Below are 18753 nucleotides of genomic sequence, written 5' to 3'. Positions count from 1 at the left end.
CTGGAGACTCCTCTTGGTTGGAGGTCAGCAGCGCCACCCAAGGTCACAGACTGGCTGTGCGACTTGGCAGAATTCCTCAAATTCGAGGAAAAGAATTCTCCATCAGAGGAATGGAAGAAGGTTTCCACAATACTTGGAAGCAATTCATCAGCCTCTTAGAGGACCTGTTTGTGATCAGCAACTAATTAAAGATGGGGCGGGTGGCGGGAGAGAACCGGGAGGGTGTTGTGTGGGTGGGGAAGAGACCAAATCAGACAGGGGAAAAGGAGGTTGGGCGGGCCGGGGGGGGGGGGGGGGGGGGGGGGGGGGGGGCCAGAGTGAGAAGGGGGTGAAAAGACAAGTACAGAGGAACCAAAGGGTACTGAGGGGGGGGGAATAGCCCAAGGGTGTTGCCAAAGCAACTACAGGCTATGCTTCTTGTGGTCTCCAACACACTCCTGGTATGTTTTAATACCATGGAGCAACATATATCTGGTTAATAATTTGGCAGTTTTTGGGGGGTTTGGGCCCAGACGGACCCGCAGGTGTCCCACATCATCTTATATGGGGCCCAGCACCACACTTTGCCGGATGACCTGAGGGCAAAGACGTCCAAGATCTAAGAGTTGAGCATCGAAGATGCCGTTATCCTGTAGGGAACGTGTCATGGTTCCAGAACGCACCTGAAGGGCCTCCACAATGGACACCCGGGAGTGCCAAGGTGAAGATGCTGGCCTCAGGTACCTCTGGCGGTTGGGAACAGACACCGACATTGAGAAGTTGGTCAGCGTTGTGTGCCGTGCCAAGAGTACAAGATGCCGGCGGCGGTGCTACTCCATCCTTAGGAATGGCCAGGTAGACCCTGGTCCCACCTCCACATTGACTTCATGGGACTGTTCCAGGGTTCCATGTTTCCTTTCATAGGAGACGGCCACTCCAAGTTTGCAAGTGGATGTAAGGCCACCGGAGGCAAGCAATTACCACAAAGGCCACAATCAAACGTACCTGCAACTCTAAAACTTCCTACGAAAGGAGTCAAAGACATACCCACAACCCCCACGACTGGAAGAGTTACTGAACGCAAGCATCCTAGATGAAGGAAACTGTAGTGCCATGTATGACCGACTGGTAGAAAGGGCCGACACCGTACTGGACACAACAAGAAAGAAATGGGAGGAGGACCTGGGGATTGAGATAGTGTGGGGACTCTGGAGCGAAGCACTGCACAGGGTCAACACAACCTCCACATGCGCAAGGCTCAGGCTGACGCAGCTAAAATTGGTACATAGAGCCCACTTAACCGAACCCGTATGAGTAGGTTCTTCCCAGAGGTGGAGGGTAAATGTGAACGGTGCCAAGGATGCCCGGCTGACCACTCCACAATGTTCTGGTCTTGCCCCAGCCTTACGGGGTACTGGACAGCCTTCTTCGAGGCAATGTCCAAAGTGGTGGGGATGAGGCCGGAGCCTTGCCCGAAAGTGGTGGTCTTCAGGGTTTCAGACCAGCCAGATCTATTCCTGGGGAGGATGGCGGACGCCCTTGCCTTTACCTCCCTGATCACCCGCCGTAGAATCCTGTTTGGCTGGCGGTCAGCAGTACCACCCAAAGCTGCAGACTGGCTGTCCGACCTTTCGGAATCTCTCCAGATGGAGAAAATAAAATTTGCCATCCGAGGGTCAGACGACGGCTTCCACAGAACGTGGGAGCCATTCACCCAATTGTTCCGGGACCTGTTTGTGGCCAACGAATAAGCAGAAGAATAGCCAGGTAGCCAAGAATCAGGGGAAAGTAGCCAAAGCATGAGAGGGAGAGGTAGACCAGGAGGGGGAGGGGGGGGGGGGGGACAGCTAAACCTAAGAGGAAAGAAAGGCGAACCACAGGAGATGGGGGGGGTGGTGGGGGGGGGGGGGGGGGGGGGGGGGGGGGAGAAGCGGGGGGTGGGGAGGTGGGGGAGAGGGACGGGACAGGGAACAAGAGAGGAGAACCAGGGAGGTGGGGGGTAGGCAGGGAAATGACAGCCGGAAGGAGGGCACGGGATACGATAACAAACTTGGCATCTCCAGGAACAGAGAACAAGGAGAATACAGGTGAAAGAAGGGAGGAACGGCTGTCGTGGAGGTGAGCGCGAGACGACAACGGCAGCGAGATCCGTCCGGGAGAAGCAAGTGACAACACCAACACCAAACCCATTCGAGTATTGCCTACTGTAATTGTTTCTCCTCCACCCAAATATATATTTACCTCTCCAGTCTCCCCCCCCCCTCCCCCCCCCAAAACAATTGCCTACTTTTATGTTGTAAAATGTTTTGCCAGTTGTACGGAGTTGCTGCTGTTGAGCTGGTGCACATTACCCTACCAATTATTCTATTTTATTTTTTATTGTTACTTTTTTTGGGGTATGCCCTTCTCTTCTATATATTTCTTATTCTGTGTACAAAGTGGTAAATATACTTCGTTCAAAAACCCAATAAAAAAACCAATAAAATATTTTTAAAAACTTTTAACTCAGTCCCTTTAAACACACAGATCAGCTGTGGTAAGACACACCCTCCACTCTGAACCAAGTGAATGTCTGTGTATTTCTCCTCAAAATCCCCCCAGATGAGCCACCTTGTCTCAATGAATTCCAGCTTTCACAAAAGTGATTTAAAATTCCTCTTTCAAAAAGACACACCTCCAAATCTTCTTTTAAATAATTCTTTCTCTCAACTGCTGCCATCAAAGTTTCACTTTCAGGTTTTACATCTCCCTCTTTAGGATTTCGTTTGGCATAGAGGCTTTCACACAAATTCTGAGATCCAGCCACCAATTTGCACAATTATTTCAAATAATAGCACCCAAACTGTAGTAAAATCTCCCAAACCTGAAAAGCACTTCAGATATCTTTCTGGAATCTCAGCCTTCTTCTCAGTTCTGCCTGTCTTTATTGAACAGTTCTCGGGTCTAGGACCTTTAAGCTTCTTGGGAACTTCTCTTCATTTCTATAGTTTCCTTAACTTGCCAGACTTTAGCTCTCTGCATTTGTTTTCTTCACTTAATTACTTCATGGTGTGGTGTTCTTCTAGCAAAACAGAGACAGATATTCCCTCTCTACCCTTCTAAACCAACTGCCAATGAATTCAGCTAAAACTAAAGTCAAAAAACCCTTCTACCTTAAAAGGGCTACACTGCTAAGCAACAACCTAGTGCTTCTGCCAAGCTTTTCTTTACTTTTCATGCCATAACCTCTCTAAGCACAACAGAAGCAGTTTGAATTGAAACCAAAACCCTCACACATACAAACATCTTTGTCCAGCAGGAATCTACAAATGGGCTTATCATTTCTTTGTCAGAATGGCTAAATTAAACCCATAAAAATATTACTTCTACTATTTACCAATGCAAATATAAATCCCTTAAAACTACCTTTGTTTTCCTAGCCGTGCACTTAGTGTAATGTGCAACATGATTTTTATTTACAAGTGGAATTACAAATTCCACAAAATGTACAATATAAGAATACACAAGAGTACTCATTCACAAGGGAGCCACTTCATCTGTGGCTTCAGGTAATGGGGAATACAACAACAGGAAAATGCTTCAGAACATTTTACAACACCAATAATAAAGAAATGGACTCCAGTAGGAGGGAAGAGGGTGTTCATTGTATTAGGAGATTGTATCAAAACAGCAGGTATAGAAAAAGATTTGAGTAGCTTTTTGAAAAGCAGCAAGGGATAAAATATTGGGATTTGCCAGATGGAATGCAAGTATCTTTTCTGGTTACTGTAATGATAAAGGAATTTAGGAATAGAGAACCAGAGCGTTCAATGGCAGAAAGAGTGGCACCATTGTTTCGTAGCCTTTGCACTATACTAATAAACAGAATAATGTCAGAGAAGCAAAGGGTGTGATCAAGGAAGTAGGGTTAAGAGATGTCACTGAGAACAGAGCAGGGGCAAGTTATGCAGGCATTCAAAGGAAAAGAGAAGGATTTGGGGATTGATAAGACACAGAGAATCGGTGACACAAGAATCAAAGCACACATGTTTACGGGGAAGGGGACACAATATACAGGAAGCTAGACACTGGCCAAAAGAAATTGGGAAATTGAGCATCGAGTCTTGGCAGCAAGCAGGGAAAGATAAAGGGGATTACAGGTGATTGTTCAAGGTTAGACGGTGATGGTTTAGGTGACAGATTAGGTGCGTGGCAAGAAATTGAAGTCGAGATATGTTGCCAAGATTTTCCATCATCAGGCTCATTCTGAAATGGCAATAAAGAAAGTTGATGGAATTAAGAGAACAAATAGGTGAAAAAAAACAAAGAGGACACATTTGATTTGCCTACGCTCACTGTAAAGTTTTGACCCATCAAAAATGTTAGACTGGTGGTAAGGAGAATCAAAAAAGAACATTAGAATCAAAAGGACGCAGAAAGGATATATGTAACAACATGACTTCACAGTTGCTTTTGATGGTATTTGAACACATAAATGCCAACACCTGCCATTATGTCACTGTTTGTGCTATTCTCTTCACTATGTGATCTATTAGAAAGAATTAGAGACATGAAAGTGAATTGATTCATCAACATTATCTTTTTTCTACAGGAAGTGACAGAGAATAAAAACTACATATTTTAGAGCTAAAACGGTAGAATTCTGTGGCCTGTGCAATTTTGAACATTGGGTGTAGAATTGGGATTAAAATGCCATAACCAATGCTCACGTCTCATGAGACTGCATGCCAGCAGTTATCATACAGTGCAGCATTGCAGAGTGTGAGATTCACAGGAAATAATAATAATAATAATTGCTTATTGTCACAAGTCGGCTTCAATGAAGTTACTGTGAAAAGCCTCTAGTCGCCACATTCCGGCGCCTGTTCGGGGAGGCTGGTACGGGAATCGAACACACGCTGTTGGCATTGTTCAGCATTACAAGCCAGCTGTTTAGCCCACTGTGCTAAACCAGCCCCTGGTTCAATTGACAATTCAATTGACAAGAATTATTGGCCAAGATTTTTGACAAATTCCTGTTCCGAGGTATGATTTCCCATTCTAAAGAGTTGAAAATATATTTTTATAGTGAACTCATTTAAGGAAAGAGGGGCTGTTTAGCACAGGGCTAAATCGTTGGCTTTGAAAGCAGACCAAGGCAGGCCAGCAGCACGGTTCAATTCCCGTAACAGCCTCCACGAACAGGTGCCGGAATGTGGTGACTAGGGGCTTTTCCCAATAACTTCATTTGAAGCCTACTTGTGACAATAAGCGATTTTCATTTCATTTCATTTTCATTCATTTCACATGACAAACATACATGGCTTTCATTAAGTATTTAATTCTTTAATGAATCACTTTTATTACAGAGATTGGATATGTATAAAAGCTGATTGAGCATCAAACTCATCCAATATTAACTCTCTGATAACATAGTTTACGCATTATATTACCACAAAGAACAGGATTCATATTTTCCTGCACAATCCTGGAACCTCCCACTTTCCAGGAGAGTCTTTATTGAGTTTTATGGCCAAGACTTCCAGTACAATCAGTTCCTCAATCTTGTGTCAATTTTCAAAAGAAAGGATTCAATACAATCTGTATCAAAGTAGAGCGGATTATTTTTAAAAAAGTTACATTTAGAACGTTCCTGAAAGATTACGTTCAGGAAATAAAAACCTGTCTTGCTACGCTTCCCGGCCTTTTGGCTAAGCAACGCTTCTCGGCCTTTTTGTATGTCTCTCTTGTGGGGACCATGAATTTGATTCAATTTGAATTTGAATTGGTTTTTGGAGCAGGCAAGGAGCTGGATTAGGGGTTTGCCCCTGTCCACACTCTGAGCTCTGGCTTTGTAACTCTGATAAAATAATAATAAAAAAATACTGTATTACTGGCAACAAAGTCTCACCCAGTGGCCAGATTATAATAAATACAGAGCACCAGAATAAACTAGACAGTCATCATCAAAGGAGTTTAGAACAAAGCTCATTCATGTGCTAAAAGTCAACCTGTTAAGACACAACTGCATAGCACATGTTTTTGGTGATAAAAACTTTAAAAATTATTAGACATACACCCATTATTTACTGGGAATGCTCTGCAAATTCTAGATCTAAATGCAAGCTTTACACTGAATGCATAGTGTCTGAACACATGGACCATGTTTATTTAAAAATTGTCTGATGAGCAATAGGCTCATCGTGCACTGCAGCCAGCAAGTCTGATTTCAAAGTTACTATTTCAGATAGGCTTAAAAACCTGAATTTTTTTCTCACATCTATCGAAACCAGTGGGAATTTCTAGACTATTTTGAATCTTAAAATCATACAGTACACAATGAGGCCATATGCCACAGTTTCATTATGGCAGTTTTTTTGCACGAGCTATCCAGTTAGTTTGATAACGCTCCTCTTCCCCATAGTCTTAATTAGCTTTGTTCTGAACTCATTCAATGGCCGACTGCTCCATATTTATCATAGAATCATGGTTTTGGTATTGCTGCCAGTAAAATAAATATCCAATCGACTTCTGGTGATGGTGATGTGCTGAGCGGTCACACATCAGGTGGCTCTCCTCCAAACCAGGACAAAAAAACGGCACTTTTAGTTGAATTTTTTCCAAATTTCCTCTTTTTTCTTTTTCTTTCTCTCTTTTTAAATAAAATTAGAGTACCCAATTCATTTTTTCCAATTAAGGGGCAATTTAGAGTGGCCAGTCCACCTATCCTGTACATCTTTTGGGTTGTGGGGGCAAAACCCACACATACATGGGGCAAATGTGCAAACTCCACACGGACAGTGACCCAGAGCCTGGATCGAACCTGGGACCTCGAATTTTGTCCAAATTTCAACGGACAAAGTCCCTCAACCGCAAAAGGAGGGTCACCAAGAAAAGATGCCAGAGAATGGGAGCTCGAGGGGCTGAAGAGACGGCATGGCGGCGGAAAGAGCAGGTGGACGAGACAGCAGACCCACAAGGCGAAGGGGCACCAGCCACCTAGGAGAGAGGAAGGACAGCGACCAGAGAATCAACCTCCCCGCCCCCAACCCCTGGAGATGTATAGAAGAGCTCTCGGATGAAGAAGGAGTTGACCGCCATGAAAGAGGCAATCGGAATAGAAATCCAGGTGGCAGTCAAGGTGGCGGTTGCAAAGATGATGGCCACCATGCAGAAGGCAATTGATGGGCTGGAGAAGAAAGTGGCAACACAGGAGAGGCCGATCCTCATCCTGGAGAAGTCCTCGACGGACCAGAGCGACAGGATCATCGCCCTGGAGGCAGAAGTAAAAAGGTTGGTGGTGGACTAGGGGATCTTAGGTGGGAAAGTCGAGGACCAGGGGAACAGGTCCCGACGACAAATTAGCAGGATCGTGGGCCTGCTGGAAGGTATTGAGGGCAAAGACCCGAAAGACTACGTCACCCAAATGTGAGGAAACTAGCAGCTGTCGGTAGAGAAGCTTCCCCAAACCCCCGAAGCATGACAGAGCGCACAGGTCCCTCAGACCGAAACCTAATGCTGGGGAGTAGTCGAGGGTGGTTATTGCAAAGCTCCACCGATATCAGAACAGTGAAAGGATCCTGCGGTGGACACGCCAGACAAATGCGAGCACCTGGGAAGGACACAAAATCAGAATCTACCTGGACACAACAGTGATGAGCGTTGTGCATGGAAAGACTGTGAAAGAGCAAAAGACTCATTGGATAGTGAGCATGTTTGCACGGGACTGTGGTGCCTCGTTCCGATCATAAAGGGAATTTGGGTCTTAGAAAGAAGCGAGGACAGGGGAAGGCAGATGAGAGTTTAAACAGGAAAAACGGGCAGTCAGCGGGCATAAGGAAGGGGCTAGACCAGCCCAGGAGGAGGGCCACCACACTCGCAGAAATAGTTAGCACAGGAAGAAAACAAGCAAGGGGGACCGCGGCGCCACCTCCCGGCAGGGAGGGAGCACGTGGTTCGGGGTGGGGGTGGGGGCACAGGTATGGGGAAGGGGAAAGCACAGGGGGCGATGGAGAAAAGGAACACAAAAGGAACACAGAGCAGGAAAAGTGAATTGGGTGTAATACGAGCTTCGGCAAGGGAGGAACAGGTTGAAGAAACAGACACTTTGAAGGGTCCTTAAACAAAGGGAGACCTCGGAGTGCAGGGGCACACCCACTTGACGAACACACAGTTGGCGGCATTTTGGGTGCCCCCTGGATATAGGGAAACCCTGGAGCGCAAGGGCCTGGCCTCATGGTGAGAACAACAACCACAGGAATTTTGGACTGCCCCCTAACAAAGGGGAACCCCGAAGTGCAGGGGCACGTCCACCAGGTAAGTATGGTTGATCCCACAGGAGCGGGAGAGATTATTACCTGGAATGTCAGGGGACGAAACAGCCTGGTGAAAAGATCCAGAGTCTTCGCCCACCTAGGAAGCCTGAAAGCTAACATCGTCTTCCTGAAGGAAACTTACCTGAGGGAGAAGGACCAACTGCAGGTAAGAAAGGGCTGGGTGGGGCAGACGTACCATTCATGCTACGGGACGAGGGCGAGGGGCGTAGCCATATTAATTAGTAAGAGGGCAAGGTACAATGTGACAAGGACGGTTCTGGATCAAGGAGGATGGTACATCATGGTCAGCGGTGTCCTCAATGGGGCACAGGTAGCTCTGGTTAATGTAGTTAACGTGTCCAAACTGGGATGACACAGGTTTCATAAAAAAGCCATGGCGGAAATCCCCGACTTGGCATGCACCGACTGATCATGGGGGGGGTGGGGGGACTTCAACTGTATACAGGACCACTGACAGACCGATCGAAACCCAGATTGGGGAAAAGGACAGGCATGGCTAGGGAGCTGGGAGCATTCATGGAGCAGGTGGGGGTGGTGGACCCATGGCAGTTCCCGAGAAGGAATTCTCGTTCTTTTCATCGGACCACAAAGCATACTCGAGGATAGACTTCTTTGCAGTGAGGAAAGCGGTGCTTCCAGGAACAGTAAGAACGGAATACTCCACAATAGTTATCTCCGACCACGTTCCACATTACATGGATGTGAGGTTGGAGACGGGCCGTTCCCAGTGCCCCACTTGGAGGTTGGATACAGACCTGCTGGCCGATAGGGCCTTCTGCCAAAAAATATCACAAGCCATAGGCGAGTATGTTACAAATAACGGGAATGGGGAAGTCTCACCTTCCACGTTTTGGGAGACACTGAAGTTACTGTGAAAAACCCCTAATCGCCACATTCCGGCGCCTATTCGGGTACACAGAGGGAGAATTCAGAATGTCCAAATGACCTAACAGCACATCTTTCAGGACTTCTGGGAGGAAACCGGAGCACCCTGAGGAAACCCACGCAGACACGGGAGTGTGTGCAGACTCCACACAGACAATGACCCAAGCCGGAAATCGAACCTGGGACCCTGGAGCTGTGAAGCAACACTGCTTACAAGGCACAAAGAGATAGGGAAGAGAGGGTGGCCAGGCAACAACCGATTGACTCCATTCTGGAGGTCGACAGAAAATATTCAGAGGCCCTGAGCGTAGGGGTTCTGGTGGAGAGGAAAAAGCAACAGATGGACTTTAACCTGCTATCCACCAGTAAAGCAGTGCACCACCTCCGCCAGACACAGAGGACCTTTCACGAACATGGGGAAAGGCTGGACGTCTGCTGGCTCACCAGCTGAGAAAGCAGGCAGCCACGAGGGAGATAGTGCAGGAAGGATAGCAGAGGCAGACTGGTAATCGAGCAAGAGGTCAACCAAGCGTTTGAGACCTTCTACGCCTCTGAACCCCTCGATGGGGATGCAGAGATTAAAAAGTTCCTCGATGGGACTGGACGTGCCAGTCGAGGAGAATGATAGGTGGCGGGAGTTGAAAGCACCAACAGGACTGGGAGAGATCATGGAGAGTATCAGCTCGAAGCTGGCAGGTTCCCGGCGGACTTCTATAAGAAATTCGCCCCAGCCCTGGCCCCACACCTACGGGATTGAGGGGCATCCTGTCTCCTATGCTAACACAGGCCAAGATATCGCTGATACCCAAAAAACACCAGAAGTGATCGTCTCCCTGGACGCAGAAAAGGCCTTCGCAGAGTCGAATGGAAGTACCTCATCGAGCTACTGGAGTGGTTTGGGCTGAGGACAGGATTCACCTCGTGGATAAAATTCTTGTAAAATGCCCCCAAGGCGAGCGGTCAGACCAACACCACCAGCCCGGAATACGTCCACCTGCACAGAGGCAAAAGGCAGGGATGCCCACTGTCCATGCTCTTGTTCATGCTGGCAACCGAACCACCAGCGATCGCTCTGCAAGGCACAAACCTGGAAGGGTATATAAAGAGGGGGCAGAGAGCACAGAGTGTCGCTCTACGCGGATTGCCTCCTCCTCTAAGTCTCGGATCCACTCTGATCCACAATAAACAAATCCAATCCAATCCATTGCCTGAAAGAAATCATATGCAACCTCTGAGAGAGTTCAGAGCATTCTCGGGCTACAAACTCAACTTGGGCAAGAGTGAGGCATTTCAGGTGAACCCGAACGGGGGAGGGACGATCTGGAGGGACTACCATTCAAACTAGCCCAAAACAAATTCCGCTACATGGGGATCCGGATAGCCCATGACTGGACATAGATCCACAAGTGGAACCTGACTAATCAGGCGGAGGAAGTAAAAAAGAACCTGCAGAGATGGGATGCACACACTCTTTCCCTGGCGGGGAGAGTGCAGATGATCAAAATGAACGTACTGCCAAGGCTCCTCTTCCTGTTGAGATCCATACTGATCTTCATCCTCAAGGCCTATTTCCACAAAGTAGACAAAATGATTATGGCCTTTGTGAGGGCGGGAGGGGGTAAGAACCAGAGGATCCCTAAGTCGACACTGCTAAAGAGGAAAAACATGGGCGGTCGAGCCTTGCCAAATCTACAGGATTGCCACTGGTCAGCCATAGCCGAGAGGGCGAGGGGATGGATACGAGAGCCAAACATGGAATGGGTGAGGCTGGAGGAGTCCTCTTGCAAGGGCACAACCCACCGAGCACCCGCCATGGCAGCGCTCCCATCCCCCCATCAAAGTATATATCCCAGTGGTAGCAGCCCCATTAAATACATAGACCCAAAGGAGGCAACATTTTGGTCTAACCGAGATGTCTTCCATGGCCCCCACGTGCGGAAACCTCAAATTCTCGCCAACCGTGCTTGACGTCACTTTTAAAAAATGGAGACAGGACGGGGGGACGCTAGCGTTTAGGGACCTTTACATAGGGGACAGACTCGCGACCTTGGACAAGCTGACGAAGGACTTGGACCTGCCGAAATTAAACACTTTCTCTGCAAGGAGACGGCAAAAACCCCATGGCGCCGAGAGGTACTCTACTAAAGGAACTAATCAACACGGACAGTGAGGAGAGGGGGGGGGGGGGGGGGGGGGGGGTGCGGGAACTGTGGGAACATATATGGACGGTTGCTGGTCAAAGCTAGACGGAAATAGGAGGACAAATTGGGGACCAAGTGGGTTGGGGAATCTGGAGCAAAGCACTGAGCAAGATCAACTCCACTTCCTCCTGTGCTAGGCTAAGCCTCAGGCAGTTTAAAGTGGTGGACAGAACCCACATGACTAGAACCCGGATGAACAGGTTCTTCCCGGAGGTGGAGGATAAATGTGAACGGTGCCAGGGAGGCCTGGCCAACCATAACCACGCCCATATGTTCTGGGCCTGCCCTAGACTTGTCGGGTTGTGGACAGCTTTCTCCGAGGCAATGTCCAAGGTTTGGGGGGGGGGGGGGGGGACGACATTTAAAATGAACAAAGTTGCAGCCACTTAATTCTAGAATTGTTATTGCAGGGGAATTCGAAAAGCTAAATAATCACTCCATCAACAATTAACAATAATAATTTAACTCCACTCTATGGCGCTACTACAGATCGATACTTCTAAGAGAGAACTTCATGAAAATTATGAAACACAGGCTGTAAAATGTACCAAGACTTAAAATTAATTTGAACATCAGAGAAACAACAGAGGACATCCAAATAGGCTTACATCTAGAATGTTGTAATAGTATATGATGGAGGAATAACACAGCAGCTTGTCTTTTACCTTCAGCCAGTTTATTCTACTGTACAGATTCATACAATCTGGTTCCCCTAGTTCAACTGTTCCAGCTGTGTCCATTTATACTCTTTTAGAGCTTGTGCCAATAATCATCACCTTAATAATGCAATTTAGCTTAACAATGCAATTGCCAAAGCAAGCACGTATGCCAATCAGAATCAGAGAGACCATGCCCCGCTCTGTTACAATCTTGTTCCTTTTAATGATCATGTTTCACCTAACTGCCCAAAATTCTGAATAGAATCATTTCACTGCATTTTATAGCGCTCAAAGAAAGAAATCCAGATTGTGCATTATCCTATGATAAAGGAGTTTCCCATTCATATACTAACAATCTATTGAATCACTCACCTCAGCTATACTACTTTGGGCATCCTTTTCTAGTATCTAAAACTCTCCCCCTCCTTAGGAATACTATTTTTCATATATATCAGTCCTTTCCTATAAGCTAATATTATGCTTCAATCTTTTAGTTAGCCAGAGATGGATCACTTTTCCCATGGAGTTTTAATTACTTAATGGAATGCAGATGTGTTGAGAAATGCAAATATTTCAAATGTTTGCATTTGCTCATCTACTGTTATAACGTTTAATCAAATTTCCGAATCTACCGTAGCCAACTCACCCCTTATCTCTGTGTAAATGTTTTCATTCAAGTTCAATATTCTAAGCACTGTTGGCTTTTATGATACTTCTCATGCAAAATACGGCCCTTTCTTTTTAATAGTTTATAAAATGTCCATATAAGGAACTGAAGGGTACTGCATCCCAAACAAATTTATAAAAAAATAATTACAAAGCTTGACTTTCGTACTTTTATTCCATTATCTCCTAATGGACAGGGTGAGCCTTTGTGAAGTGTGAGCCTTTGTGAATCAACTTCCGAATCCATAAGTTTATTGCCTAAATTAAATTGTTCATCTGTAACACCCAGAATCTGTGGCACAAAGACGTTTGTTCCTGTTGCTGGAAGTATGTAATGTAAACAGTAATCTGCAAGTGAATTCTGGTGTTAGAATTGTGATCATTAATTTTTTTTGGATATGTGGTATTATGTTGGCATTATGTACAGGTAAAGAAAGCTGTTAATGTGTGTGTTTCCATGATTAATTGAACTGGGGTAGGTTAATAGAGATAAATTGTTTGTGAGAACTGAGAGATAAAAGGATTCTTCCATTTGTTGTTTTTATAAATTTAGAGCATTTTTTCCAATTGAGGGGCAATTTAGCATGGCCAATTCACCTACCCTGCACATCTTTGGGTTGTGGGGGTGAAACCCACGCAAACACAGGGAGAATGTGCAAACTCCACACGGTTAGTGGCCCAGGACCAGGATCGAACCTGTGACCTCGGTGCCGTGAGGCAGCAGTGCTAACCACTTCGCCACCCATGCTGCCTGGATTCTTGCATTTATAATGAGGGGTTATAGGTTGAATCTATATGGCTTTTCACTGTTGAATTTCAATGGGGGGGGGGGGGTTAAGAGGTAGCAAGGAACCTTTACAACTGACAACGGTTTCATATGTAAACAGGGAAAGGTATATTAAATTTTACTGACCAAAAGTAGGGACAAAATAGTAAAGCATAAAAGATTTTTATATTTGGCGGAATTAAGTTCAGATATCTTTTAGCACTATGGAATCTGAAATAATAGGGAAAAAAGATATTTAAAGAAAGATGTTCAGCTGAGTTGAGTGGGTGCTCTGTGAGTCCTGAAGACCAGATCTGGGCGCACAGGTGGTGTGAAAGGTTTGAAGCAGTCACCCAGTTTCAATAAGAAGCCTTACAACATCAGGTTACAGTCCAACAGGTTTGTTTTGAATCACTAGCTTTCGGAGCACAGCTCCTTCCTCAGGTGAAAGGAAGGAGCTATGTTCCGAAAGCTAGTGATTCAAAACAAACCTGTTGGACTTTAACCTGGTGTTGTAAGACTTCTTACTGTGCTCACCCCAGTTCAACGCTAGCATCTCCACATCATGGCTACCCAGTCTCAAGGTGGAAAAGTCTTTGCTTTCAGAAAGCAGTTTGTTTCTGAACCTTCTTTTTGCATTTCCAAAACCGAGTGCAAGTGATTAAGGATTTGTGTGTTCTAACCTTTGTTAAACTGACAACAATTTCTTGCTTTGGGTAATTTTACTGGATTTTTATGATTAAAAATCTAGAACTGAGTTGTTGCCAAGAAGTTAGTTTATTTGTGTATTTTTGACTAAGTGAGTTTTTTGGGGGTTGTTCTCTAAGAATGTGTAATTTTAAACTTGTGTTTACTTGTTTTTTTCCTTTAAAAAAATCTTTTAATTTTTAAAATCTTGAAGATATTACTGGAGTTCAATGCTTTTGGAATCAGTATCCCTCCCTCCTTATTTTCAGAATATTAAAAAAGTATTTATGATCAGTAAGACAGGTTTCCCTCATGAATCAGGATTGCTCAGTAATAACATCTGCTGTGGTCATAGCACAATGTGTAGATCATACTGTAAAATTACATTAACCAACCAGTTAGGGCAAGGTCTTTTACTGTGTTAACATAAAAGCAAACTTAGCAGTCTTCAAATATTAGGAGTGTATTAATCTTCCTCATCCAATCTTACATTTATTTCTTCATCCACCTGATATATTTGTTATTATAATTCTAATTTCTTGACCATACGAAAGGTAGAGGTATATTCTTTCTTGAATTTGCCTCAATGCAATTTAATAATGGAAATTCAAATCAGGTGAACTTATAAAAACTCTACTCGTCCAACAAAAAGTAGCTTAAATCCATGCAGCAGCACTGCGTACAAATAAATCACCAAAGGAATACTGCAATATTCATTTCTTTAAAATGTACCATTTCAGAACATGAAGGTTCTTTAAGAAAATGAAGCCCTTACTAAGAATGGATCAAACATTTCCCTTGGCATTCAAAGAGGATGACTGAATATAAATGGATATTGCAGACACCAAGGTCTGTACTTTTCAAACACTGCCATCAAGTGGTAATAGTAAGTTATTGAGTAAGTGATTGGACCAGGGTCTGCTTTATAAAGACGCTATTTCGCGGAGATATTGATAAAACGCAGGTGCCGCTAACCAATGCCAGTGAGCACACAAGTCCCAGTGTGATTAAATTGAATGATTTCTCTTGAATAAAAGGGGGAGGCGGTGGTGTAGTTGTATTGTCACAGACTAGTAATCCAGAGGCCATGGGTAAGGCTCCAGAAGGGAGGGCCCCGGTTTGAGTCCCACCATGGCAGATGGTGAAAGTTGAAATCAATACAAATTTGGAATTAAAAGGCTAATGATGACCACAAAACCATTGTTCATTGTCGTAAAAACCCATCTGGTTCACAAGGAAGAAAATATGCTATCTTTACCTGGTCTGGACTACATGCGTCTCCACAGCAATGTGGTTGACTCTTAAATGCCCTCTGAAATGGCACAGCAAGGCACTCAGTTAAAGGGCAATTGGGGATGGGCACTATTTGTTGGCCACCAGCAACACCCACATCCCATGAACGAATAATATAAACTGGCACTGACCTTTCCTCTCGTATGTATGGAGTCAGGAACCGCGAAGAATCATCTTCATGGCTGCTCTGTTGACTGCTCTGCTGGCTACTGAAGAGTGAAAAATATTATTATTAGATTAGAGATGCTAAGGATACTTTAAAGCTTAGTATCATTAACGTTTTGTTAGTCAGGCTGGATTTTACTCTCAGTATTTAGCATGGCTGCTGGTTGCCTTTCCCACCACATCTACACCCTAAAACTAAACTGTCTTGCTAACTAATTCATAATTATATATTTGCTTTCAGAAATGATTTACTAATCCCTAGTACCTGGTAATACTAATATCTAACTTGGTGGATATCTGTACATCTGTTTTAATATAATCATCTGTTTACTAATTAATTTATCAAATTGATAGCCGACTTATATTTTACACACAGGTTCCCTGTAGAGCATGCCTACTGTATTTGTTCTCTGATAACTGTACGTTCCAGTGCAAAATCCCACAGAATATCTGTGGAGAAGTGCAACAAGTAACATCTTTCATTTGCTGCTGACCACAAAATTCACATCATATGTACTTATTGTTATTGTTTTAATGGCATGGATACAAAAGGAATTAATACGCAGGAAATTAAGAGTCAAAATATAGCACTAACCATATGCAATGCCGAGCAATTTTCTATGGCGTTGTACTACCATTGCTCAATCTAAACCACAATCCAGCTTGATGTGGCCAACTGGAAGCATGATTGCATCTAACATAAAGAGTGTTTTAATTTTCAGCAAGATTTGATTCTAAAAATCTTTGGCATGAAAGTAACTCCACAGCCTGTGAATGCATGCTGTGTTGCATGGTCTTTTCTGTAAACTCCACAAAACATTTCTGGTGAGAAGGTCACTATGAAATCTTCCACTAGGTGTCAGTATTAGCCACAAACTTCCCATGCATGGTAGAATTGATCCTTTCTGATTTAATAAAAGTACATTTGATTTTGTATTACATTTATAGAGTACAGTAATTACTGGAATTAACATGGAGTAAAACCTTATTTTGGAGCAAGATTACTTCTATCTCAGAAACACATTTCCCATTCCCCATCTATGCTCTGCTTGATAAAGTCTTACAACATCAGTTAAAGTCCAACAGGTTTGTTTCAAATCACTAGCTTTCGGATCACTGCTCCTTCCTCAGGTGAATCATGAAGCAGTGCTCCGAAAGCTAGTGATTTGAAACAAACCTGCTGGACTTTAACCTGGTAACACAGTAAGACTTCTTACTGTGCTCACCCCAGTCTAACACCGGCATCTCCACATCATAATCCCAATTAAGTACTCTCGGTAATCATGAATTTAAAATCAAATTCTCCTCTCGACAAAATTCCAACTGTGGAGCAAAAGAGTAAAATCCTGATACAGTAATAACAGTTTCAATGATCAGTTCCTCATAATGGTCTAAATCTGCTTTGAAACACTACAATTGTTCTGTTGTGACTATTGCAATCATTCATAGTAATTGGTACATTTTGGTTGCGTTCAACATTTTGTTGACAATTCCCCATTGTTAAAGGAAAATTGCCTCAGTTGTAACATTACTAATCTGTACCATCTAGACGATGAATGAATAATTATATTCCTAATGGGCCACTAATTATGTTTCACTGAATATAACTGTCAACAATCTTGAGGATGCCTCATTGACTACACTAGTGCTGCCTTATGCTCATCAGCACTTTCAACAGCTGAGCATTGCTCCACTCAAATGCTGATTTTAGGTTGAGAACAATAAATGTACAAAATAAGACTGTTAAACAAAAACTAAAAACACTGGAAGCACTCCAGAGGTCAGGCAGCAGTTCTGTGGAAGGAGCAGGACAGAGTGTAGCCACAGATTGCAACTGGGTGGTTTGCGCAAGTTTAGAATTTGCAGAGTCGGAATTTGGTGCAGAAGGGGAATGAGATGCTCCTTTTTGTCTTTTAACACTTGCAGTGACTGGCATAAACTTGAGGTAGTATTTAACATTTAATTCAGTCTTTTAAAACCTAGTGCAAGTTAATGTGTAAAAAAAAAACATTAAACAGACTCAAGGATACATTCCTGTAAAAAAAAAGAGGAAGATATCCAAACTGGTTTTCAAAAAGCGCTGGAATTTCCAGTTGCATTTATTTGGCTAGGGACTAGGGTAAAGAACTCCCAGAGCCAACTGACATCACAGGACAGCAGGTTAACGATTGGTTGGTGAATAGTACTTTTTATTTGCTTTCATGTGCGCAACAGCAAGCATTTTTTTTTAAAAGAAGAAAAGCAGTCTATCTAAGTTAATTGAGTTAACTCAATTGGTTAGAACAGTGTTTTTCAAACTTTTTTTGCGGGTACCCATTTTTACCAACCGATCAACCCTCGCGAACCACGCCGGCTGACTGTCGCGACCCATGCCATCCGAACTTCATGACCCACCATTTTTGCTTACCTTTATTGCGATAGGTGAGCCTGCTTGGTCCTCATGATCTCACTTACTTTGTCATTCAATGTTACATTTCTGTAATGGTTGTTCATCAGAGGTCCTGTTGTGGACTCTCATGAATAGCTCACCCCACCACCACTACTTTGTCCTGCTGTGGATTCTCCTGAGCCACTCTCTCCAGCAGGTTTAGTTGTGAGATCCTGGCCTGTTGGTGTCTCTGGCCCTCTCTTCCTTATTACAAAATTATCCATTTTAAATTTTACAGTCCTGTTGCTTATTTGCTGCTAACGCAATCACGCCCAGAGCATGTGTTTGGGGCGCGAGATCTGCTCTTTGCCGTCGTTTCAGGCAGAAAGACTGCATTAAGGTTTTTTTCCAAAACCTTCTCCTGGGTCAGCATGCTGACGTCAGGAGGAGGCGGTGTTTTTCGCTGGGTATGTGCCCGCATTCTGAAAACTGGTCACAGCCATCATTTTAAAAGCCAGCTGCCGCGGCCATTGCACATTAATTCCCGCGGTCGGGAACACTGCGATGGATGGTTCCGCAACACTCCCGCGACCCCGACTTTGAAAATGACTGGGTTAGACTGTGGTGCTCTGAAATGTCAATAGTGCAGGTTCCATTCCAATACCAGCTGAGGTAGTTCTTGGGATCTGCTTCTTCTCCTTGCCCTATTGTGCTGACACGTATATTGTGGAGGCGTGCTCCCACGAGGCAATCAGAAACATATCATGTG

At 44.4% G+C, this 18753-nt stretch overlaps 1 protein-coding gene across 7 annotated transcripts in view; it reads right to left on the bottom strand.

Moving 5' to 3' along the window:
• gramd1ba (GRAM domain containing 1Ba) overlaps nt 1-18753 on the bottom strand; it is a 1045225-nt gene that overhangs the window by 536219 nt on the left and 490253 nt on the right. For all 7 annotated transcript variants that reach the window (XM_072486670.1, XM_072486672.1, XM_072486668.1 and 4 more), the window contains one exon: nt 15583-15660. In XM_072486670.1, coding sequence (XP_072342771.1) covers nt 15583-15660 — 78 coding nt within the window. The remainder of the gene's footprint in view (nt 1-15582; nt 15661-18753) is intronic.

The sequence above is a fragment of the Scyliorhinus torazame genome, chromosome 21, assembly GCF_047496885.1.
Source record: "Scyliorhinus torazame isolate Kashiwa2021f chromosome 21, sScyTor2.1, whole genome shotgun sequence".
NCBI classification, from domain to species: Eukaryota; Metazoa; Chordata; class Chondrichthyes; order Carcharhiniformes; family Scyliorhinidae; genus Scyliorhinus; species Scyliorhinus torazame.
This window is presented reverse-complemented; position numbering and strand designations above follow the sequence as displayed.